The following is a 26,216-nucleotide window of genomic DNA, read 5'->3' as shown; positions in this document are numbered from 1 at the left end:
TCTGTCTCTCTGTCTCTCTGGCTGTCTAACCAAAACCCTAACCCATGGTGCGACTCTACACGGGCAGCAGTGCCGGGACAAGGTACGGCTGGCTGGCTGGCTGGCTGGTTGGCTGTTTTTGTCTGGCTGGCTGTCTGTTTTTGTCTGGCTGGCTGGCTGTTTATTGTCTGGCTGGCTGGCTGTTTTTGTCTGGCTGGTTGGCTGGCTGGCTGTCTGTTTTTGTCTGGCTGGCTGGCTGTTTTTGTCTGTCTGGCTGGCTGGCTGGCTGGCTGGCTGGCTGTTTTTGTCTGGCTGGCTGGCTGGTTGGCTGTCTATTTGTTTCTCGGTTAGTCTGTCGGTCTGGCTGGCTGGCTGGCTGCCAAGCTTGCTGACTGGCGGACAGGTTGCCTGTCTATCTATCGGTCTGTCTGTCTGCCTGCTGGGAGGCTGGCTGGCTGGCTGGCTGTCTGTCTGTCTGTCTGTCTGTCTGTCTGTCTGTCTATCGGTTTGTTTCTGTATGTCTTTGTTGAACAGTCCAATTGTTTGCATTGTATAAATAGATATGTTTATGATGGATGTTTAGGTTTGCAGATTTGTTTGTGAAATTAAAACCTCATGTGTTTGATTTTTTGTGAAATTATAAGATTGTGTGAATAGTTTAGTTAAATCAGATCATGTGTTGTATTTGTTGAAATTAGAAGATCATGTTTTTGACTCACATGCGAAGCAAAAGTGAGTCTATGTACTCACCCGAGTCGTCCGTCCGTCCGTCCGGACATCCGTCCGTCCGTCCGTCCGGAAAACTTTAACGTTGGATATTTCTTGGACACTATTCAGTCTATCAGTACCAAATTTGGCAAGATGGTGTTTGATGACAAGGCCCCAAAAAACATACATAGCATCTTGACCTTGCTTCAAGGTCAAGGTCGCAGGGGCCATAAATGTTGCCTAAAAAACAGCTATTTTTCAATTTTTTTCCCATTTTCTCTGAAGTTTTTGAGATTCAATACCTCACCTATATATGATATATAGGGCAAAGTAAGCCCCATCTTTTGATACCAGTTTGGTTTACCTTGCTTCAAGGTCAAGGTCACAGGAGCTCTTCAAAGTTGGATTGTATACATATTTTGAAGTGACCTTGACCCTGAACTATGGAAGATAACTGTTTCAAACTTAAAAATTATGTGGGGCACATGTTATGCTTTCATCATGAGACACATTTGGTCACATATGATCAAGGTCAAGGTCACTTTGACCCTTATGAAATGTGACCAAAATAAGGTAGTGAACCACTAAAAGTGACCATATCTCATGGTAGAAAGAGCCAATAAGCACCATTGTACTTCCTATGTCTTGAATTAACAGCTTTGTGTTGCATGACCTTGGATGACCTTGACCTTGGGTCAAGGTCACATGTATTTTGGTAGGAAAAATGTGTAAAGCATGTGAGTCGTATGGGCTTTGCCCTTCTTGCTTATCTGTGTGAAATCAGAATATTATGTTTTATTCGCACGCTGCTTGATGTAACAGTGCTCTGCTAAGCTGCAAGTAAGTATGGACCCCCGACCCTTACCCTAACCCTTACCCTGACCCTTACCCTGACCCTTACCCTGACCCTTACCCTGACCCTTACCCTGACATTGCGAGAATATAGAACGAGGTTTACTCTGGATCCCTTACCCTTACCCTTACATTGTGAGAATATAGAACGAGGTTTACACTGGATCGCCTACCCTAACCCTGACATTGTGAGAATATAGAACGAGGTTTACTCTGGATCCCCTACCCTTACCCTGACATTGTGAGAATAGAGAACGAGGTTTACTCTGGATCCCTTACCCTAACCCTAACATTGTGAGAATAGAGAACGAGGTTTACTCTGGATCCCCTACCCTTACCCTGACATTGTGAGAATATAGAACGAGGTTTACTCTGGATCCCTTACCCTTACCCTGACATTGTGAGAATATAGAACGAGGTTTACTCTGGACCCCCTACCCTGACATTGTGAGAATATAGAACGAGGTTTACTCTGGATCCCCTACCCTAACCCTGACATTGTGAGAATATAGAACGAGGTTTACTCTGGATCCCCTACCCTGACATTGTGAGAATATAGAACGAGGTTTACTCTGGATCCCCTACCCTGACATTGTGAGAATATAGAACGAGGTTTACTCTGGATCCCTTACCCTGACATTGTGAGAATATAGAACGAGGTTTACTCTGGACCCCCTACCCTGACATTGTGAGAATATAGAACGAGGTTTACTCTGGATCCCCTACCCTGACATTGTGAGAATATAGAACGAGGTTTACTCTGGATCCCCTACTGTCGTGTTTTTCCTTTCGTCACTCTCAGTCGCAAAGGAGACACAACGATTTGTGTAGGTTCTGTAGATTTATTAACAGCTGGAACAACGGTGACAATATCTCTCAGCACAGTGTAAGAAAGAACAAGTGCAAGACTGGTAAAGAACAACAATACGTGTGCGCAGCCCTACTTATATAGTTAATGGACATACGAGAATATTCGGGAAACATCGACACTAATCTGGTTAGATCTACACAGTTCCATCTGTTCGATGAGCGTCTACGCTTACGTCATGAGTGACTGCGCACTAAATCAAAGTAAGTTCCATAATGTTCTTTATCCTTCCATTCGATTCCAGTGGTATCTAGCGATCTCCACAACACCTACCCTGACATTGTGAGAATATAGAACGAGGTTTACTCTGGATCCCCGACCCTGACATTGTGAGAATATAGAACGAGGTTTACTCTGGATCCCCTACCCTTACCCTGACATTGTGAGAATATAGAACGAGGTTTACTCTGGATCCCTTACCCTTACCCTGACATTGTGAGAATATAGAACGAGGTTTACTCTGGACCCCCTACCCTGACATTGTGAGAATATAGAACGAGGTTTACTCTGGATCCCCTACCACGACATTGTGAGAATATAGAACGAGGTTTACTCTGGATCCCCTACCCTGACATTGTGAGAATATAGAACGAGGTTTACTCTGGATCCCTTACCCTGACATTGTGAGAATATAGAACGAGGTTTACTCTGGATCCCTTACCCTTACCCTGACATTGTGAGAATATAGAACGAGGTTTACTCTGGATCCCCTACCCTGACATTGTGAGAATATAGAACGAGGTTTACTCTGGATCCCCTACCCTGACATTGTGAGAATATAGAACGAGGTTTACTCTGGATCCCTTACCCTGACATTGTGAGAATATAGAACGAGGTTTACTCTGGATCCCTTACCCTAACCCTGACATTGTGAGAATAGAGAACGAGGTTTACTCTGGATCCCCTACCCTACATTGTGATAATATAGAACGAGGTTTACTCTGGATCCCTTACCCTGACATTGTGAGAATATAGAACGAGGTTTACTCTGGATCCCTTACCCTTACCCTGACATTGTGAGAATATAGAACGAGGTTTACTCTGGATCCCTTACCCTGACATTGTGAGAATATAGAACGAGGTTTACTCTGGACCCCCTACCCTGACATTGTGAGAATATAGAACGAGGTTTACTCTGGATCCCTTACCCTTACCCTGACATTGTGAGAATATAGAACGAGGTTTACTCTGGATCCCTTACCCTGACATTGTGAGAATATAGAACGAGGTTTACTCTGGATCCCTTACCCTGACATTGTGAGAATATAGAACGAGGTTTACTCTGGATCCCTTACCCTTACCCTGACATTGTGAGAATATAGAACGAGGTTTACTCTGGATCCCCTACCCTAACCCTGACATTGTGAGAATAGAGAACGAGGTTTACTCTGGATCCCTTACCCTGACATTGTGAGAATATAGAACGAGGTTTACACTGGACCCCCTACCCTGACATTGTGAGAATATAGAACGAGGTTTACTCTGGATCCCTTACCCTGACATTGTGAGAATATAGAACGAGGTTTACTCTGGATCCCTTACCCTGACATTGTGAGAATATAGAACGAGGTTTACTCTGGATCCCCTACCCTTACCCTGACATTGTGAGAATATAGAACGAGGTTTACTCTGGATCCCCTACCCTTACCCTGACATTGTGAGAATATAGAACGAGGTTTACTCTGGATCCCCTACCCTGACATTGTGAGAATATAGAACGAGGTTTACTCTGGATCCCTTACCCTGACATTGTGAGAATATAGAACGAGGTTTACTCTGGATCCCTTACCCTTACCCTGACATTGTGAGAATATAGAACGAGGTTTACTCTGGATCCCCTACCCTTACCCTGACATTGTGAGAATATAGAACGAGGTTTACTCTGGATCCCTTACCCTGACATTGTGAGAATATAGAACGAGGTTTACTCTGGATCCCTTACCCTGACATTGTGAGAATATAGAACGAGGTTTACTCTGGATCCCTTACCCTGACATTGTGAGAATATAGAACGAGGTTTACTCTGGATCCCCTACCCTGACATTGTGAGAATATAGAACGAGGTTTACTCTGGATCCCCTACCCTGACATTGTGAGAATATAGAACGAGGTTTACTCTGGATCCCCTACCCTTACCCTGACATTGTGAGAATATAGAACGAGGTTTACTCTGGATCCCTTACCCTGACATTGTGAGAATATAGAACGAGGTTTACACTGGATCCCCTACCCTGACATTGTGAGAATAGAGAACGAGGTTTACTCTGGATCCCTTACCCTGACATTGTGAGAATATAGAACGAGGTTTACTCTGGATCCCTTACCCTGACATTGTGAGAATATAGAACGAGGTTTACTCTGGATCCCTTACCCTGACATTGTGAGAATATAGAACGAGGTTTACTCTGGATCCCTTACCCTGACATTGTGAGAATATAGAACGAGGTTTACTCTGGATCCCTTACCCTGACATTGTGAGGATATAGAACGAGGTTTACTCTGGATCCCCGACCCTGACATTGTGAGAATATAGAACGAGGTTTACTCTGGATCCCTTACCCTGACATTGTGAGAATAGAGAACGAGGTTTACTCTGGATCACCTACCCTTACCCTGACATTGTGAGAATATAGAACGAGGTTTACTCTGGACCCCCTACCCTGACATTGTGAGAATATAGAACGAGGTTTACTCTGGATCCCCTACCCTTACCCTGACATTGTGAGAATATAGAACGAGGTTTACTCTGGACCCCCTACCCTTACCCTGACATTGTGAGAATATAGAACGAGGTTTACTCTGGATCCCTTACCCTGACATTGTGAGAATAGAGAACGAGGTTTACACTGGATCCCTTACCCTGACATTGTGAGAATATAGAACGAGGTTTACTCTGGATCCCTTACCCTTACCCTGACATTGTGAGAATATAGAACGAGGTTTACTCTGGATCCCTTACCCTGACATTGTGAGAATATAGAACGAGGTTTACTCTGGACCCCCTACCCTGACATTGTGAGAATATAGAACGAGGTTTACACTGGATCCCTTACCCTGACATTGTGAGAATATAGAACGAGGTTTACTCTCGATCCCTTACCCTGACATTGTGAGAATATAGAACGAGGTTTACTCTGGATCCCTTACCCTGACATTGTGAGAATATAGAACGAGGTTTACTCTGGATCCCTTACCCTGACATTGTGAGAATATAGAACGAGGTTTACTCTGGATCCCTTACCCTGACATTGTGAGAATATAGAACGAGGTTTACTCTGGACCCCCTACCCTGACATTGTGAGAATATAGAACGAGGTTTACTCTGGATCCCTTACCCTGACATTGTGAGAATATAGAACGAGGTTTACTCTGGACCCCCTACCCTTACCCTAACATTGTGAGAATAGAGAACGAGGTTTACTCTGGATCCCTTACCCTGACATTGTGAGAATATAGAACGAGGTTTACTCTGGACCCCCTACCCTTACCCTGACATTGTGAGAATATAGAACGAGGTTTACTCTGGATCCCCTACCCTTACCCTGACATTGTGAGAATAGAGAACGAGGTTTACTCTGGACCCCCTACCCTGACATTGTGAGAATATAGAACGAGGTTTACTCTGGATCCCCTACCCTTACCCTGACATTGTGAGAATATAGAACGAGGTTTACTCTGGACCCCCTACCCTTACCCTGACATTGTGAGAATATAGAACGAGGTTTACTCTGGATCCCTTACCCTGACATTGTGAGAATATAGAACGAGGTTTACTCTGGATCCCTTACCCTGACATTGTGAGAATATAGAACGAGGTTTACTCTGGATCCCCTACCCTAACCCTGACATTGTGAGAAAATAGAACGAGATTTACTCTGGATCCCCTACCCTTACCCTGACATTGTGAGAATATAGAACGAGGTTTACACTGGATCCCCTACCCTAACATTGTGAGAATATAGAACGAGGTTTACTCTGGATCCCCTACCCTAACATTGTGAGAATATAGAACGAGGTTTACTCTGGATCCCCTACCCTTACCCTGACATTGTGAGAATATAGAACGAGGTTTACTCTGGATCCCTTACCCTTACCCTGACATTGTGAGAATATAGAACGAGGTTTACTCTGGATCCCCTACCCTTACCCTGACATTGTGAGAATATAGAACGAGGTTTACTCTGGATCCCTTACCCTGACATTGTGAGAAAATAGAACGAGGTTTACTCTGGATCCCCTACCCTTACCCTGACATTGTGAGAATAGAGAACGAGGTTTACTCTGGATCCCTTACCCTGACATTGTGAGAATATAGAACGAGGTTTACTCTGGACCCTCTACCCTTACCCTGACATTGTGAGAATATAGAACGAGGTTTACTCTGGATCCCCTACCCTAACCCTGACTTTGTGAGAATATAGAACGAGGTTTACTCTGGATCCTCTACCCTGACATTGTGAGAATATAGAACGAGGTTTACTCTGGATCCCCTACCCTAACCCTGACATTGTGAGAATATAGAACGAGGTTTACTCTGGATCCCCTTACCCTGACATTGTGAGAATATAGAACGAGGTTTACACTGGACCCCCTACCCTTACCCTGACATTGTGAGAATATAGAACGAGGTTTACTCTGGATCCCCTACCCTTACCCTGACATTGTGAGAATATAGAACGAGGTTTACTCTGGACCCCCTACCCTGACATTGTGAGAATATAGAACGAGGTTTACTCTGGATCCCCTACCCTGACATTGTGAGAATATAGAACGAGGTTTACTCTGGATCCCCTACCCTTACCCTGACATTGTGAGAATATAGAACGAGGTTTACTCTGGATCCCCTACCCTAACCCTGACATTGTGAGAATATAGAACGAGGTTTACACTGGATCCCTTACCCTGACATTGTGAGAATATAGAACGAGGTTTACTCTGGACCCCCTACCCTTACCCTGACATTGTGAGAATATAGAACGAGGTTTACTCTGGATCCCCTACCCTTACCCTGACATTGTGAGAATATAGAACGAGGTTTACTCTGGACCCCCTACCCTGACATTGTGAGAATATAGAACGAGGTTTACTCTGGATCCCCTACCCTTACCCTGACATTGTGAGAATATAGAACGAGGTTTACTCTGGATCCCCTACCCTTACCCTGACATTGTGAGAATAGAGAACGAGGTTTACACTGGATCCCTTACCCTGACATTGTGAGAATAGAGAACGAGGTTTACTCTGGATCCCTTACCCTGACATTGTGAGAATATAGAACGAGGTTTACTCTGGATCCCCTACCCTGACATTGTGAGAATAGAGAACGAGGTTTACTCTGGATCCCTTACCCTGACATTGTGAGAATATAGAACGAGGTTTACTCTGGATCCCTTACCCTGACATTGTGAGAATATAGAACGAGGTTTACTCTGGATCCCCTACCCTGACATTGTGAGAATATAGAACGAGGTTTACTCTGGACCCCCTACCCTTACCCTGACATTGTGAGAATATAGAACGAGGTTTACTCTGGATCCCCTACCCTTACCCTGACATTGTGAGAATAGAGAACGAGGTTTACTCTGGATCCCCTACCCTTACCCTGACATTGTGAGAATATAGAACGAGGTTTACTCTGGATCCCTTACCCTGACATTGTGAGAATATAGAACGAGGTTTACTCTGGATCCCCTACCCTTACCCTGACATTGTGAGAATAGAGAACGAGGTTTACTCTGGATCCCTTACCCTGACATTGTGAGAATAGAGAACGAGGTTTACTCTGGATCCCCTACCCTTACCCTTACATTGTGAGAATATAGAACGAGGTTTACACTGGATCCCCTACCCTAACCCTGACATTGTGAGAATATAGAACGAGGTTTACACTGGATCGCCTACCCTAACCCTGACATTGTGAGAATATAGAACGAGGTTTACTCTGGATCCCTTACCCTTACCCTGACATTGTGAGAATATAGAACGAGGTTTACTCTGGATCCCTTACCCTGACATTGTGAGAATATAGAACGAGGTTTACTCTGGATCCCCTACCCTTACCCTAACATTGTGAGAATAGAGAACGAGGTTTACTCTGGATCCCTTACCCTGACATTGTGAGAATATAGAACGAGGTTTACTCTGGATCCCCTACCCTGACATTGTGAGAATATAGAACGAGGTTTACTCTGGATCCCTTACCCTTACCCTGACATTGTGAGAATATAGAACGAGGTTTACTCTGGATCCCTTACCCTGACATTGTGAGAATATAGAACGAGGTTTACTCTGGATCCCCTACCCTGACATTGTGAGAATATAGAACGAGGTTTACTCTGGATCCCTTACCCTGACATTGTGAGAATATAGAACGAGGTTTACTCTGGATCCCCTACCCTGACATTGTGAGAATATAGAACGAGGTTTACTCTGGATCCCCTACCCTGACATTGTGAGAATATAGAACGAGGTTTACTCTGGATCCCTTACCCTGACATTGTGAGAATATAGAACGAGGTTTACTCTGGATCCCTTACCCTGACATTGTGAGAATATAGAACGAGGTTTACTCTGGATCCCTTACCCTGACATTGTGAGAATATAGAACGAGGTTTACTCTGGATCCCTTACCCTGACATTGTGAGAATATAGAACGAGGTTTACTCTGGATCCCCTACCCTTACCCTGACATGATCAGAATATAGAACGAGGGGGAGTGATAACAATAGCTATTGTACAGAACCTCATCGAAGTATATGTCTGAAAAATCAAGGTAAACAGCCAAACACGAATATAGAAGAAAAAAAGGTTTGATCATGCAACCGTTGGTGTCAAGTACATAGACATTAATAATGTATTCATGTTGAAACTAAATGGTTAAATCATGATCTCATTGTTATCAGGGCCATAAAACTAAATGATTTGATCATGATCTTATTGTTATAAGGGCCATAGAACTAAATGATTTAATCATAATCTCATTGTTATCAGAGACACAGAACTAAATAGTTAAATCATGATCGCATTGTTATGATGGCCATAGAACTAAATCATCTAACCATGATCTCATTGTTATGAGGGCCATAGAACTGAATGAGTTAACCTCCTTGTTATAAGGGCCATAGAACTAAATGATTTAATCATGATCTCCTTGTAATCAGGGCCATAGAACTAAATGATTTAACCATGATCTCATTGTTATCGGGGCCATAGAACTAAATGATTTAACCATGATCTCATTGTAATCAGGGCCATAGAACTAAATGATTTAACCATGATCTCAATGTTATGAGGGCCATAGAACTAAATGATATAACCATGATCTGATTGCTATCAGGGCCATAGAACTAAATAATTTAATCATGATCTCATTGTTATGAGGGCCATAGAACCAAATGGTTAAATGATGATCTCATTGTTATGAGGGCCACAAAACTAAATTGTTAAATCATGATATCATTGTTATGAGGGCCATAGAACTAAATGATCTAACCATGATCTCATTGTTATCAGGGCCATAGAACTAAATGATCTAACCATGATCTCAATGTTATGAGGGCCATAGAACGAAATGATCTAACCATGATCTCAATGTTATGAGGGCCATAGAACGAAATGATCTAACCATGATCTCAATGTTATGAGGGCCATAGAACTAAATGGTTAAATCATGATCTCATTGTTATCAGGGCCATAAAACTAAATGATTTTTGTTATGAGGGACATATATAACTAAATGATGTAATCATGATCTCATTGTTAAATGATTAAATTAGATCATGAATTAACCATTTAGTTCTATGGCCCTCATAATCATGATCTCATTGTTATGAGGGCCATGGAACTAAATGGTTAATTCATGACCTCATTGTTATAAGGCCTATAGAAATAATTGATCTAACCATGATTTAACCATGATCGCATTGTTATGAGGGCCATAGAACTAAATAATTTAATCATGATCGCATTGTTATGAGGGCCATATAACTAAATCATCTAACCATGATCTCATTGTTATGAGGGCCATAGAACTAAATGATTTAACCTCCTTGTTATCAGGGCCATAGAACTAAATAATTTAATCATGATCTCAATTTTATGAGGGCCATGGAACTAAATGGTTAATTCATGACCTCATTGTTATAAGGCCCATTGGAATAAATAATCTGACCATGATTTAACCATGATCGCATTGTTATGAGGGCCATATAACTAAATAATTTAATCATGATCGCATTGTTATGAGGGCCATATAACTAAATGATTTAACCATGATCTCATTGTTATCAGGGCCATATAACTAAATGATTTAACCTCCTTGTTATCAGGGCCATAGAACTAAATGATTTAACCATGATCTCATTGTTATCAGGGCCATAGAACTAAATGATTTAATCATGATCTCCTTGTTATGAGGGCCATAGAACTAAATGATTTAACCATGATCTCATTGTAATCAGGGCCATAGAACTAAATGATTTAATCATGATCTCCTTGTTATGAGGGCCATAGAACGAAATGATTTAACCATGATCTCCTTGTTATGAGGGCCATAGAACGAAATGATTTAACCATGATCTCATTGTAATCAGGCCTATAGAAATAATTGATCTAACCATGATTTAACCATGATCGCATTGTTATGAGGGCCATAGAACTAAATGATTTAATCATGATATCATTGTTATGAGGGCCATATAACTAAATGATTCAATCATGATCTCATTGTTATTTGGGCCATAGAACTAAATGGTTAAATGATGATCTCATTGTTATGAGGGCCACAAAACTAAATTGTTAAATCATGATCTCAATGTTATGAGGGCCATAGAACTAAATAATTTAACCATGACCTCATTTTTATCAGGGCCATAGAACTAAATGGTTAAATAATGATCTCAATGTTGTGAGGGCCATAGAACTAAATGATGTAACCATGATCTCAATGTTATCAGGGCCATAGAACTAAATGATCTAACCATGATCTCAATGTTATGAGGGCCATAGAACGAAATGATTTAACCATGATCTCATTGTTATCAGGGCCATAGAACTAAATGATTTTTGTTATGAGGGACATATATAACTAAATGATGTAATCATGATCTCATTGTTAAATGATTAAATTAGATCATGAATTAACCATTTAGTTCTATGGCCCTCATAATCATGATCTCATTGTTATGAGGGCCATGGAACTAAATGGTTAATTCATGACCTCATTGTTATAAGGCCTATAGAAATAATTGATCTAACCATGATTTAACCATGATCGCATTGTTATGAGGGCCATAGAACTAAATAATTTAATCATGATCGCATTGTTATGAGGGCCTTAGAACTAAATCATCTAACCATGATCTCATTGTTATGAGGGCCATAGAACTAAATGATTTAACCTCCTTGTTATCAGGGCCATAGAACTAAATAATTTAATCATGATCTCAATTTTATGAGGGCCATGGAACTAAATGGTTAATTCATGACCTCATTGTTATAAGGCCCATTGGAATAAATAATCTGACCATGATTTAACCATGATCGCATTGTTATGAGGGCCATATAACTAAATAATTTAATCATGATCGCATTGTTATGAGGGCCATAGAACTAAATCATCTAACCATGATCTCATTGTTATGAGGGCCGTAGAACTAAATGAGTTAACCTCCTTGTTATCAGGTCCATAGAACTAAATGGTTAAATCATGATCTCATTGTTATCAGGGCCATAAAACTAAATGATTTGATCATGATCTTATTGTTATAAGGGCCATAGAACTAAATGATTTAATCATGATCTCCTTGTAATCAGGGCCATAGAACTAAATGATATAACCATGATCTCAATGTTATGAGGGCCATAGAACTAAATGATCTAACCATGATCTCAATGTTATGAGGGCCATAGAACTAAATGATTTAACCATGATCTCATTGTTATAAGGCCTATAGAAATAATTGATCTAACCATGATTTAACCATGATCTCATTGTTATGAGGGCCATAGAACTAAATAATTTAACCATGATCTCAATGTTATGAGGGCCATAGAACTAAATGGTTAAATCATGATCTCATTGTTATCAGGGCCATAAAACTAAATGATTTGATCATGATCTTATTGTTATAAGGGCCATAGAACTAAATGATTTAATCATGATCTCCTTGTTATATGAGGGCCATAGAACTAAATGATTTAACCATGATCTCATTATTATCTGGGCCATAGAACTAAATGATTTAATCATGATCTCATTGTTTTGAGGGCCATAGAACTAAATGATTTAACCATGATCTCATTGTTATAAGGCCTATAGAAATAATTGATCTAACCATGATTTAACCATGACCTCATTTTTATCAGGGCCATAGAACTAAATGGTTAAATAATGATCTCATTATTATCTGGGCCATAGAACTAAATGATTTAATCATGATCTCAATGTTATGAGGGCCATAGAACTAAATGATTTAACCATGATCTCATTGTTATGAGGGCCATAGAACTAAATGATTTAACCATGATCTCAATGTTATCAGGGCCATAGAACTAAATAATTTAATCATGATCTCATTGTTATAAGGCCCATTGAAATAAATGATCTGACCATGATATAACCATGATCTGATTGCTATCAGGGCCATAGAACTAAATAATTTAATCATGATCTCATTGTTATGAGGGCCATAGAACCAAATGATTTAACCTCATTGTTATGAGGGCCATATAACTAAATGACGTAACCTTCACCGGATCACGCGCTGGACAACAAGCCCCACATCATCCCGACTGTGTAGTTCAAATTACGTCATCGTTTATTTGTTGATTTACAAAAATAATCTAAAAAAAAAAAAAGAGCGATGGAAAGGTCGTATTGTGATCAGAGATTACATGAAATCTCAATTAAAATTTCCAAAGAGTTTCAGAGATAAAGTCGATTTTGTGAGGCTCTGGATCGTCCACGACCCACGAAGTACGGTGAAGGTTAATCATGTTGTCAGTACCAGACTGATTTAGATCAGCTGTGATTCAACCAACCACATTCGTTTCGTGCCATGTAAGGAAGTGCGACATCACACACGTTGCGTACACGTCAATTCCATTTGGCGGCGAAACGAAGTTTACACCAAAAACACAAACGACATTCGTTGTTTTGGGCGATTCTACGCTTTTACTTTTGTTGACTCTGTAATTAATTGTGTTTTGGTTATTTCTGTATGGGAACCGTTAATTTATTGGATATAGGTTTTCTGATCGTTATTTCAACTGTTCATGTGTTCCTACTTTAAGGTCTGGAGTGGGCGCTAAAGTCGAGCTTTCATTGGATATTTGGGTTAGGGTTAGTCGAGCTTTCATTGGATATTTGAAGCATACATTTGGCTAGTTTGGGCCGGGGAAAATCAAAGATGGCGGACAGGACCCGATTGCCACTTTACGACTTTAGAGTTCTATTTATTCACTAATATAAATAGAATACTATATCATGTGTATATATATATCAACAGGGAACTATATTGTATGCATATGTATATATCTGACCCTCCACCACGGAATGAGTCGCATGTCACCTTTGCATTTATTTTTTTTTAAATTACATTTTTCTAAAGAGTTTGTTATGCTCTATCCAGTGGTGAAAACCGTTTTAGAAAAGAGCGAACACTGTTTGAGTTATAAGCCTGTGACTAAGGTGACCCTCACACTGTTACCAGACACTCCCCGGACTTATATTAAGCCAAGCGCAGAACCGCGCGAGGTGACATGCGACTCATTTTGTGGTAGAGGGTCACATATGTATCGGGAATGCAGAAGAAGAAGAAACAGTATATTTGTATCGATTGAACAATGGATTTCCCTTCTTTGAGCCAAGTGACGTCAGAGGCCGACCCAATTTCATATTTAGGCGGCCAGCCGAGCCTACAAAATAGTGCATGTGTGTGTGTGTGCAATCATAAAAATTGAAACGAATTATAACCAGAATCGATCGATACATAAATGTTATTTGTATTTTTTACCAACATATGACATTTTACAGGAATCTCGACAGTCATTGTTCACCTCGACCGCTACTGGGTCTCGGAGGAACACTGGCTGTCACGATCTGTGTAAAACGTCATAATTTGGTCAAAAATACGAACAACGTATAATGTGTACAGGGAACTAAAGGACGAGGCACCAACAGTCGGGTGCCCGTGTCTACCCAAGTATCGCTGTGTTACCACCATCAGGATTGAGAAGTGCGAGGACCTCGCCCCGCCACCCGGACACAAAGGCTGTAAGTGTTGGTCTGTCTGTCTGTCTGTCTGTCTGTCTGTCTGTCTGTCTGTCTGTCTGTCTGTCTGTCTGTCTGTCTGTCTGTCTGTCTGTCTGTCTGTCTGTCTGTCTGTCTGTCTGTCTTTTTGTTGGTCGTTCGGTTGGTCGGTCGGTCGGGGTATTTTGGTTTGGTCTGTCTGTCTGCCGGTCTGTTTCTTAGTTTCTTTGTCGGTCAGTCTGTATGTGGGTCTGTCGGCCCGTCTGTTTCTTGGTCTCTCTGTCGGTCGGTCTGTCGGTCTGTCTGCGGGTCTGTTTCTCAGTCGGTTGGTCTCTCTGTCAGTCGGTCTGTCGGTCTGTCTGCAGGTCTGTTTCTTGGTCTCTCTGTTGGTTGGTCTGTCGGTTGGTCTCTCTGTCAGTCGGTCTGTTGGTCTGTCGGTCCATCTGTTTCTCGGTCGGTTGGTCTCTCTGTCAGTCGGTCTATGGGTCTGTCGGTCCGTCTGTTTCTTGGTTGGTTGGTCTCTCTGTCAGTCGGTCTGTGGGTCTGTCGGTCCGTCTGTTTCTCGGTCGGTTGGTCTCTCTGTCAGTCGGTCTGTGGGTCTGTCGGTCCGTCTGTTTCTTGGTTGGTTGGTCTCTCTGTCAGTCGGTCTGTCGGTCCGACTGTTTCTCGGTCGGTTGGTCTCTCTGTCAGTCGGTTTGTGGGTCTGTTGGTCCGTCTGTTTCTCGGTCGGTTGGTCTCTCTGTCAGTCGGTCTGTGGGTCTGTCGGTCCGTCTGTTTCTTGGTTGGTTGGTCTCTCTGTCAGTCGGTCTGTGGGTCTGTCGGTCTGTCTGTTTCTCGGTCGGTTGGTCTCTCTGTCAGTCGGTCTGTTGGTCTGTCGGTCCGTCTGTTTCTTGGTTGGTTGGTCTCTCTGTCAGTCGGTCTGTCGGTCCGTCTGTTTCTCGGTCGGTTGGTCTCTCTGTCAGTCGGTCTGTGGGTCTGTCGGTCCGTCTGTTTCTTGGTTGGTTGGTCTCTCTGTCAGTCGGTCTGTCGGTCCGTCTGTTTCTCGGTCGGTTGGTCTCTCTGTCAGTCGGTCTGTGGGTCTGTCGGTCCGTCTGTTTCTCGGTCGGTTGGTCTCTCTGTCAGTCGGTCTGTGGGTCTGTCGGTCCGTCTGTTTCTCGGTGGGTTGGTCTCTCTGTCAGTCGGTCTGTCGGTCCGTCTGTTTCTCGGTCGGTTGGTCTCTCTGTCAGTCGGTCTGTGGGTCTGTTGGTCCGTCTGTTTCTCGGTCGGTTGGTCTCTCTGTCAGTCGGTCTGTGGGTCTGTCGGTCCGTCTGTTTCTTGGTTGGTTGGTCTCTCTGTCAGTCGGTCTGTGGGTCTGTCGGTCCGTCTGTTTCTCGGTCGGTTGGTCTCTCTGTCAGTCGGTCTGTCGGTCCGTCTGTTTCTCGGTTGGTTCTTCTCTCTGTCAGTCGGTCTCTGGGTCTGTCGGTCCGTCTGTTTCTCAGTCGGTTGGTCTCTCTGTCAGTCGGTCTGTGGGTCTGTCGGTCCGTCTGTTTCTTGGTTGGTTGGTCTCTCTGTCAGTCGGTATGTGGGTCTGTCGGTCCGTCTGTTTCTCAGTCGGTTGGTCTCTCTGTCAGTCGGTCTGTGGGTCTGTCGGTCCGTCTGTTTCTTGGTTGGTTGGTCTCTCTGTCAGTCGGTCTATGGGTCTGTCGGTCCGTCTGTTTCTTGGTTGGTTGGTCTCTCTGTCAGTCGGTATGTGGGTCTGTCGGTCCGTCTGTTTCTCAGTCGGTTGGTCTCTCTGTCAGTCGGTCTGTGGGTCTGTCGGTCCGTCTGTTTCTTGGTTGGTTGGTCTCTCTGTCAGTTGGTCTGTCGGTCTGTCTGCGGGTCTGTTTCTCGGTCGGTTGGTCTCTCTGTCAGTCGGTCTGTGGGTCTGTCGGTTCGTCTGTTTCTCGGTCGGTTGGTCTCTCTGTCGGTTGGTCTGTCGGTCTGTCTGCGGGTCTGTTTCTCAGTCGGTTGGTCTCTCTGTCAGTCGGTTTGTGGGTCTGTTGGTCCGTCTGTTTCTCGGTCGGTTGGTCTCTCTGTCAGTCGGTCTGTGGGTCTGTCGGTCCGTCTGTTTCTCGGTCGGTTGGTCTCTCTGTCAGTCGGTCTGTGGGTCTGTCGGTCCGTCTGTTTCTTGGTGGGTTGGTCTCTCTGTCAGTCGGTCTGTGGGTCTGTCGGTCCATCTGTTTCTCGGTTGGTTGGTCTCTCTGTCAGTCGGTCTGTGGGTCTGTCGGTCCGTCTGTTTCTTGGTTGGTTGGTCTCTCTGTCAGTCGGTCTGTGGGTCTGTCGGTCCGTCTGTTTCTCGGTCGGTTGGTCTCTCTGTCAGTCGGTCTGTGGGTCTGTCGATCCGTCTGTTTCTCGGTCGGTTGGACTCTCTGTCAGTCGCTCTGTGTGTCTGTCGGTCCGTCTGTTTCTTGGTTGGTTGGTCTCTCTGTCAGTCGGTCTATGGGTCTGTCGGTCCGTCTGTTTCTCGGTCGGTTGGTCTCTCTGTCAGTCGGTCCGTGGGTCTGTCGGTCCGTCTGTTTCTCGGTCGGTTGGTCTCTCTGTCAGTCGGTCTGTGGGTCTGTCGGTCCGTCTGTTTCTTGGTTGGTTGGTCTCTCTGTCAGTCGGTCTGTGGGTCTGTCAGTCCGTCTGTTTCTTGGTCGGTTGGTCTCTCTGTCAGTCGGTCTGTGGGTCTGTCAGTCCGTCTGTTTCTTGGTCGGTTGGTCTCTCTGTCAGTCGGTCTGTGGGTCTGCCGGTCCGTCTGTTTCTTGGTTGGTTGGTCTCTCTGTCAGTCGGTCTGTGGGTCTGTCGGTCCGTCTGTTTCTCGGTCGGTTGGACTCTCTGTCAGTCGGTCTGTGGGTCTGTCGGTCCGTCTGTTTCTTGGTTGGTTGGTCTCTCTGTCAGTCGGTCTGTGGGTCTGTCGGTCCGTCTGTTTCTTGGTTGGTTGGTCTCTCTGTCAGTCGGTCTGTGGGTCTGTCAGTCTGTCTGTTTCTTGGTCGGTTGGTCTCTCTGTCAGTCGGTCTGTGGGTCTGTCGGTCCGTCTGCTTCTCGGTTGGTTGGTCTCTCTGTCAGTCGGTCTGTGGGTCTGTCGGTCCGTCTGTTTCTCGGTTGGTTGGTCTGATTGTCTGTCATTGCACAATTTTATTTTGTACATTTTTGACTCACATGCGAAGCAAAAGTGAGTCTATGTACTCACCCGAGTCGTCCGTCCGTCCGTCCCCCCGTCCGTCCGGCCGTCCGGAAAACTTTAACGTTGGATATTTCTTGGACACTATTCAGTCTATCAGTACCAAATTTGACAAGATGGTGTATGATGACAAGGCCCCAAAAAACATACATAGCATCTTGACCTTGCTTCAAGGTCAAGGTCGCAGGGGCCATAGATGTTGTTTAAAAAACAGCTATTTTTCACATTTTTCCCATTTTCTCTGAAGTTTTTGAGATTGAATACCTCACCTATATATGATATATAGGGCAAAATAAGCCCCATCTTTTGATACCAGTTTGGTTTACCTTGCTTCAAGGTCAAGGTCACAGGAGCTCTTCAAAGTTGGATTGTATACATATTTTGAAGTGACCTTGACCCTGAACTATGAAAGATAACTGTTTAAAACTTAAAAATTATGTGGGGCACATGTTATGCTTTCATCATGAGACACATTTGGTCACATATGATCAAGGTCAAGGTCACTTTGACCCTTATAAAATGTGACCAAAATAAGGTAGTGAACCACTAAAAGTGACCATATCTCATGGTAGAAAGAGCCAATAAGCTCCATTGTACTTCCTATGTCTTGAATTAACAGCTTTGTGTTGCATGACCTTGGATGTATTTTGGTAGGAAAAATGTGTAAAGCAGTTCTTAGTGTATGATGTCATTGCTAGGTTTAGTTATTTGACCTTGACCCTGAAGGTCAAGGTCATGTAAAGGTCAAGGTCAAGCATGTGAGTCGTATGGGATTTGCCCTTGTTGAAAATGAAGTGCTCAAAATATTTGTTTGTTTTAAGTTGATCTTATGCAATGACATATTTGTTTTATAGTTTGTATATTTTGTGGTCAGTATTTATGGTCATTTGCAATGTTATACTTGTGCGACCAAGACTTTACAGAACGAGCTTCGCTGTTGTTCGGTAGGGTTTTCAAGGGTTCAACTTCCAGCCAGTTGTTTGGGGGGAGGGGTTTCAAGGGTTCAACTTCTAGCCAGTTGTTTGGGGGGAGGGGTTTCAAGGGTTCAACTTCTAGCCAGTTGTTTGGGGGGAGGGGTTTCAAGGGTTCAACTTCTAGCCAGTTTTTTGGGGGGAGGGTTTTCAAGGGTTCAACTTCTAGCCAGTTGTTTGGGGGAGGGTTTTCAAGGGTTCAACTTCTAGCCAGTTGTTTGGGGGGAGCGTTTAAAGTGTTCAATTTGTGCAAAGTGTTTGGGGGGGGGCGTTTTCAAGTGTTCAATTTGTGCAAAGTGTTTGGGGGGAGCGTTTTCAAGTGTTCAATTTGTGCAAAGTGTTCGGGGGGGGAGCGTTTTCAAGTGTTCAATTTGTGCAAAGTGTTTGGGGGGGGGGAGCGTTTTCAAGTGTTCAATTTGTGCAAAGTGTTTGGGGGGGGGAGCGTTTTCAAGTGTTCAATTTGTGCAAAGTGTTTGGGGGGGAGGGTTTTCAAGCGTTCAATTTGTGCAAAGTGTTTGGGGGGGAGGATTTTCAAGCGTTCAATTTGTGCAAAGTGTTTGCAGGTCTTCAAAACAAGTCTTGAGACTCGTCGACCTCCTTGTTATTCGCTGTGGGCAAAAAGCGTCGAGGCGCTAAACAATAGTGGTAGGAATCTGTTAATTCACTGTGGGCAAAAATCGTTGAGGCGCTAACCCAATTGTGGTAGGAATCTGTTAATTCAATGTGGACAAAAAGCGTTGAGGCGCTAAACAATCGTGGTAGGAATCTGTTAATTCGGTAAGTGGGTGAGACGTTCGTGGCGAGCCCTGCATGTGTAACAGAGGACAGAAGTAACAATGGTCAGGTTTAACAGGGGTCAGGTGACAGAAGTAACAGGGGTCAGGTTTAACAGGGATCAGGTGACAGAAGTAACAGGGGTCAGGTTAACAGGAGGCATAAGTGACAGGGAACATGTGTAACGCGGAAAAGAAGAAAAAACTTGAGAGGTGACAGAAGTAACTAAGGCAGATGTAACATTTTTAAAATGACGGAAGTAACAGGGGGCAAGAATAAAGGGGGACAGGTGTATCAGGTGCAGGTGTAACAGAGGACAGGTTGGACAGGGAACACTGTGACAGAAGTAACAGGGTACAGGTGAAACAGGTGTGAGAGGTGACAGAAGTAACAGGGTACAGGTGAAACATGTGTAACAGGTGACAGGTGTAACATGGAGCAGATGTAAAAGGGGGCAGGTGTAAGAGGGGCAGAAGTAACCCGTTTGACCCGTTCGTCATAACAGGTGTCCATGTGCTGTTATTGTTGCAGCATTTTACCCGTTCGTCATAACAGGTGTCAATGTGCTGTTATTGTTGCAGCATTTTACCCGTTCGTCATAACAGGTGTCAATGTGCTGTTATTGTTGCAGCATTTGACCCGTTCGTCATAACAGGTGCCAATGTGCTGTTATTGTTGCAGCATTTGACCCGTTCGTCATAACAGGTGCCAATGTGCTGTTATTGTTGCAGCATTTGACCCGTTCGTCATAACAGGTGTCAATGTGCTGTTATTGTTGCAGCATTTGACCCGTTCGTCATAACAGGTGTCAATGTGATGTTATTGTTGCAGCATTTGACCCGTTCGTCATAACAGGTGTCAATGTGATGTTATTGTTGCAGCGTTTGACCCGTTCGTCATAACAGGTGTCAATGTGCTGTTATTGTTGCAGCGTTTGACCCGTTCGTCATAACAGGTGTCATATGTGCTGTTATTGTTGCAGCATTTGACCCGTTCGTCATAACAGGTGTCAATGTGATGTTATTGTTGCAGCGTTTGACCCGTTCGTCATAACAGGTGTCAATGTGCTGTTATTGTTGGAGCATTTGACCCGTTCGTCATAACAGGTGTCAATGTGATGTTATTGTTGCAGCGTTTGACCCGTTCGTCAGAACAGGTGTCAATGTGCTGTTATTGTTGCAGCATTTGACCCGTTCGTCATAACAGGTGTCAATGTGATGTTATTGTTGCAGCGTTTGACCCGTTCGTCATAACAGGTGTCAATGTGATGTTATTGTTGCAGCGTTTGACCCGTTCGTCATAACAGGTGTCAATGTGCTGTTATTGTTGCAGCGTTTGACCCGTTCGTCATAACAGGTGTCAATGTGATGTTATTGTTGCAGCGTTTGACCCGTTCGTCATAACAGGTGTCAATGTGCTGTTATTGTTGCAGCGTTTGACCCGTTCGTCATAACAGGTGTCAATGTGCTGTTATTGTTGCAGCGTTTGACCCGTTCGTCATAACAGGTGTCAATGTGCTGTTATTGTTGCAGCGTTTGACCCGTTCGTCATAACAGGTGTCAATGTGCTGTTATTGTTGCAGCGTTTGACCCGTTCGTCATAACAGGTGTCAATGTGATGTTATTGTTGCAGCGTTTGACCCGTTCGTCATAACAGGTGTCAATGTGATGTTATTGTTGCAGCATTTGACCCGTTCGTCATAACAGGTGTCAATGTGCTGTTATTGTTGCAGCATTTGACCCGTTCGTCATAACAGGTGTCAATGTGCTGTTATTGTTGCAGCATTTGACCCGTTCGTCATAACAGGTGTCAATGTGATGTTATTGTTGCAGCATTTGACCCGTTCGTCATAACAGGTGTCAATGTGATGTTATTGTTGCAGCATTTGACCCGTTCGTCATAACAGGTGTCAATGTGCTGGTCTTGTTGCAGCGTTTGACCCGTTCGTCATAACAGGTGTCAATGTGTTGTTATTGTTGCAGCATTTGACCCGTTCGTCATAACAGGTGTCAATGTGCTGTTATTGTTGCAGCATTTGACCCGTTCGTCATAACAGGTGTCAATGTGATGTTATTGTTGCAGCATTTGACCCGTTCGTCATAACAGGTGTCAATGTGATGTTATTGTTGCAGCATTTGACCCGTTCGTCATAACAGGTGTCAATGTGCTGGTCTTGTTGCAGCATTTCACCCGTTCGTCATAACAGGTGTCAATGTGATGTTATTGTTGCAGCGTTTGACCCGTTCATCATAACAGGTGTCAATGTGATGTTATTGTTGCAGCGTTTGACCCGTTCGTCATCCTGCGTTGTGAGGGAGAGAAGGTGCAGTCAGGCTATGTCAGTGATTCCCGTTGTCCGGTCTTTGACGTCGCGGCCACGTTCTACAGGAAGAAACCCGACAGTCCCATCGTCATTGAGGTGTGTGTGTGTGTGTGTGTGTGTGTGTGTGTGTCTGTGTGTGTGTTTGTGTGTATGTGTGTTTGTGTGTCTGTCTGTCTGTGTGTGTGTGTATGTGTGTCTGTGTGTGTCTGTGTGTATCTGTGTGTCTGTGTCTGTGTGTGTGTATGTGTGTGTGTGTGTGTGTGTGTGTGTGTGTGTGTCTGTGTGTGTGTCTGTGTGTCTGTGTGTGTGTGTATGTGAGTGTGTGTGTGTGTGTGTGTGTGTGTGTGTGTGTGTGTGTCTGTGTGTGTGTGTGTGTGTGTGTGTGTGTGTGTGTGTGTGTGTGTGTGGGTATGTATGTGTGTGTGTGTGTGTGTGTGTGAGTGTGTGTGTGTGTGTGTGTGTGTGTGTGTGGGTATGTATGTGTGTGTGTGTGTGTGTGGGTATGTGTGTGTGTGTGTGTGTGTGTGTGTGGGTATGTATGTCTGTGTGTCTGTTTGTGGGTATGTATGTGTGTATGTGTGTGTGTGTGTGTGTGTGTGTGTGTGTGTGTGTGTGTGTGCGTGTGTGTGTTATGCCTGTCCCCAGGTGTGCATCTTTGTAACACCTGTCTGTTTGTTTGTTTGTTAGCTTAACGCCCAGCCGACCACAAAGGGCCATATCAGGGCGGTGCTGCTTTGACCTGTTTTGTTGTGTGCCTGTGTTCAGTTGTGTAACCAAGTAACATGTTTATAACTGCCTGCAGGTGGGTAGCCCTGTAACACATGTATGTTGTGTAACCCTGTTATACCCGTCTCTTGTATACATGTCTGCAGGTGTGTAACCCTGTAACACCTGTCTGCTTTGTACCTGCCGGCAGATGTGTAACATTGTAAAACGTGTTGTTTTGCAGGTGTGTGACCATGTAACATATGTATGAAGATGTGTAACATGTAACACCTGTTTTGAGTATGCGTGTGTGTAACAGTGTCAGAGTGTCAGACCTGTCTAGTATGTAAACGTGTAACACATGTCTGATATGTAACAATGTAACACGTGTATGATGTATGACATTGTAGCATATATTGTGTGTAACATTGTAACACCTGCCTGTTGTGTAACCGTGTACCACCTGTTTGGCGTGTAACTGTGTGTAACCATGTAACACCTGTCTGGAGTGTACCTGTGTGCAGGTATATAACCCTGTAATACCTGTCTGGTGTGTAACATTGTAACACCTGTCTGGTGTGTACCTGTGTGCAGGTGTGGAATCACAACCGCGTGCTGGACGACTACGTGGCTGAGGCCAGGTGCGAGGAGAAGGGGACGGAGGTGGGGGAGCAGAAGGTGCTCGTCTTGTACGGGAGGAAGAAAGAGGCCGCCATTGTTATGCCGGGAAAGATGTCCGTCTATGTCCGTACATCTAACGACCTTACCCTGCTATAAAACCTTGAACATCTGTCTACCTGCTTTGTTATGCCGGGAAAGATGTCCGTCTATGTGTGTACATCTAACGACCTTACCCTGCTATAAAACCTTGAACATCTGTCTACCTGCTTTGTTATGCCGGGAAAGATGTCTGTCTATGTGTGTACATCTAACGACCTTACCCTGCTATAAAACCTTGAACATCTGTCTTCCTGCTTTGTTATGCCGGGAAAGATGTCTGTCTATGTGTGTACATCTAACGACCTCACCCTGCTATAAAACCTTGAACATCTGTCTACTTGCTTTGTTATGCCGGGAAAGATGTCTGTCTATGTGTGTACATCTAACGACCTTACCCTGCTATAAAACCTTGAACATCTGTCTACCTGCTTTGTTATGCCGGGAAAGATGTCTGTCTATGTGTGTACATCTAACGACCTTACCCTGCTATAAAACCTTGAACATCTGTCTACCTGCTTTGTTATGCCGGGAACTATGTCTGTCTATGTGTGTACATCTAACGACCTTACCCTGCTATAAAACCTTGAACATCTGTCTACCTGCTTTGTTATGCCGGGAAAGATGTCTGTCTATGTGTGTACATCTAACGACCTTACCCTGCTATAAAACCTTGAACATCTGTCTCCCTGATTTGTTATGCCGGGAAAGATGTCTGTCTATGTGTGTACATCTAACGACCTTACCCTGCTATAAAACCTTGAACATCTGGCTACCTGCTTTGTTATGCCGGGAAAGATGTCCGTCTATGTGTGTACATCTAACGACCTTACCCTGCTATAAAACCTTGAACATCTGTCTACCTGCTTTGTTATGACGGGAACTATGTCTGTCTATGTGTGTACATCTAACGACCTTACCCTGCTATAAAACCTTGAACATCTGTCTACCTGCTTTGTTATGACGGGAACTATGTCTGTCTATGTGTGTACATCTAACGACCTTACCCTGCTATAAAACCTTGAACATCTGTCTACCTGCTTTGTTATGCCGGGAAAGATGTCCGTCTATGTGTGTACATCTAACGACCTTACCCTGCTATAAAACCTTGAACATCTGTCTACCTGCTTTGTTATGCCGGGAAAGATGTCTGTCTATGTGTGTACATCTAACGACCTTACCGTGCTACACAAACTTGCACCTCACACTCACACTAACCTGTATCAACCTGTGTTGATCTCCGTGTTCTACCCGTGTCACACTCACACTAACCTGTATCAACCTGTGTTGATCTCCGTGTTCTACCCGTGTCACACTCACACTAACCTGTATCAACCTGTATCAGCCTGTGTTGGTCTCCGTGTGCTAACCTTTGTCACACTCACACTAACCTGTATCAACCTGTGTTGGTCTCCGTGTGCTAACCCTTGTCACACTCACACCTACCTGTATCAGCCTGTGTTGGTCTCCGTGTGCTAACCTTTGTCACACTCACACCTACCTGTATCAGCCTGTGTTGGTCTCCGTGTGCTAACCTTTGTCACACTCACACCTACCTGTATCAACCTGTATCAGCCTGTGTTGGTCTGCGTGTTCTACCCGTGTCACACTCACACTAACCTGTATCAACCTGTGTTGATCTGCGTGTTCTACGTGTGTCACACTCACACTAACCTGTATCAAGCTGTGTTGGTCTGCGTGTTCCACCCGTGTCACACTCACACTAACCTGTTTCAACCTGTGTTGATCTGCGTGTTCTACGTGTGTCACACTCACACTAACCTGTATCAACCTGTGTTAGTCTGCGTGTTCTACCCGTGTCACACTCACACTAACCTGTATCAACCTGTGTTGGTCTGCGTGTTCTACCCGTGTCACACCCACACTAACCTGTATCAACCTGTGTTGGTCTGCGTGTTCTACCCGTGTCACACCCACACTAACCTGTATCAACCTGTGTTGGTCTGCGTGTTGTCAGGTGTCACTCACACTAACCTGTATCAACCTGTGTTGATCTCCGTGTTCTACCCGTGTAACACTCACACTAACCTGTATCAACCTGTGTTGGTCTCCGTGTTCTACCCGTGTAACACTCACACTAACCTGTATCAACCTGTCTGGATCTCCGTGTTCTACCCGTGTCACACTCACACTAACCTGTATCAACCTGTGTTGATCTGCGTGTTCTACCCGTGTCACACTCACACTAACCTGTATCAACCTGTGTTGATCTCCGTGTTCTACCCGTGTCACACTCACACTAACCTGTATCAACCTGTGTTGGTCTCCGTGTTCTACCCGTGTCACACTCACACTAACCTGTATCAACCTGTGTTGGTCTCCGTGTTCTACCCGTGTCACACTCACACTAACCTGTGTCAGCCTGTGTTGATCTCCCGTGTCTTGAGGTGTCAACCTGTGTTGATCTCCCGTGTCTTGAGGTGCCCGGACAAGATGTTGATCTCCCGTGTCTTGAGGTGCCCGGACAAGATGTTGATCTCCCGTGTCTTGAGGTGCCCGGACAAGATGTTGATCTCCCGTGTCTTGAGGTGTCAACCTGTGTTGATCTCCCGTGTCTTGAGGTGCCCATGTCTTGAGGTGCCCGTGTCTTGAGGTGTCAACCTGTGTTGATCTCCCGTGTCTTGAGGTGCCCGGACAAGATGTTGATCTCCCGTGTCTTGAGGTGCCCGGACAAGATCTTGATCTCCCGTGTCTTGAGGTGCCCGGACAAGATGTTGATCTCCCGTGCCTTGAGGTTCCCGTGAGGTGCCCGTGTCTTGATGTGCCCGGACAAGATGTTGAACTAACAAGTTGGAGAAAACATGATCCTTTCAGTGGCAGTGACGTCATTTGAGATTGAAGTTGTGTGGGTGTCTGTTAACAGGTTT

At 44.2% G+C, this 26,216-nt stretch overlaps 1 protein-coding gene across 1 annotated transcript in view; it reads left to right on the top strand.

Annotated features, from left to right (window-relative positions):
- LOC138951416 (calpain-5-like) overlaps window positions 1–24,010 on the top strand; it is a 36,331-nt gene extending 12,321 nt beyond the window's left edge. Inside the window, exons 6-8 of the mRNA XM_070323024.1 lie at window positions 14,563–14,681; window positions 21,866–22,002; window positions 23,206–24,010. Coding sequence (XP_070179125.1) covers window positions 14,563–14,681; window positions 21,866–22,002; window positions 23,206–23,388 — 439 coding nt within the window. The 3' untranslated portion in view covers window positions 23,389–24,010. The remainder of the gene's footprint in view (window positions 1–14,562; window positions 14,682–21,865; window positions 22,003–23,205) is intronic.
- The last annotated feature ends 2,206 nt before the right edge of the window (window positions 24,011–26,216 follow it).

The sequence above is a fragment of the Littorina saxatilis genome, linkage group LG16 (genome assembly GCF_037325665.1).
Source record: "Littorina saxatilis isolate snail1 linkage group LG16, US_GU_Lsax_2.0, whole genome shotgun sequence".
NCBI lineage: Eukaryota > Metazoa > Mollusca > Gastropoda > Littorinimorpha > Littorinidae > Littorina > Littorina saxatilis.
Note: the sequence above shows the minus strand (reverse complement) of the source record. Positions and strands in the feature narration are given on the sequence as shown.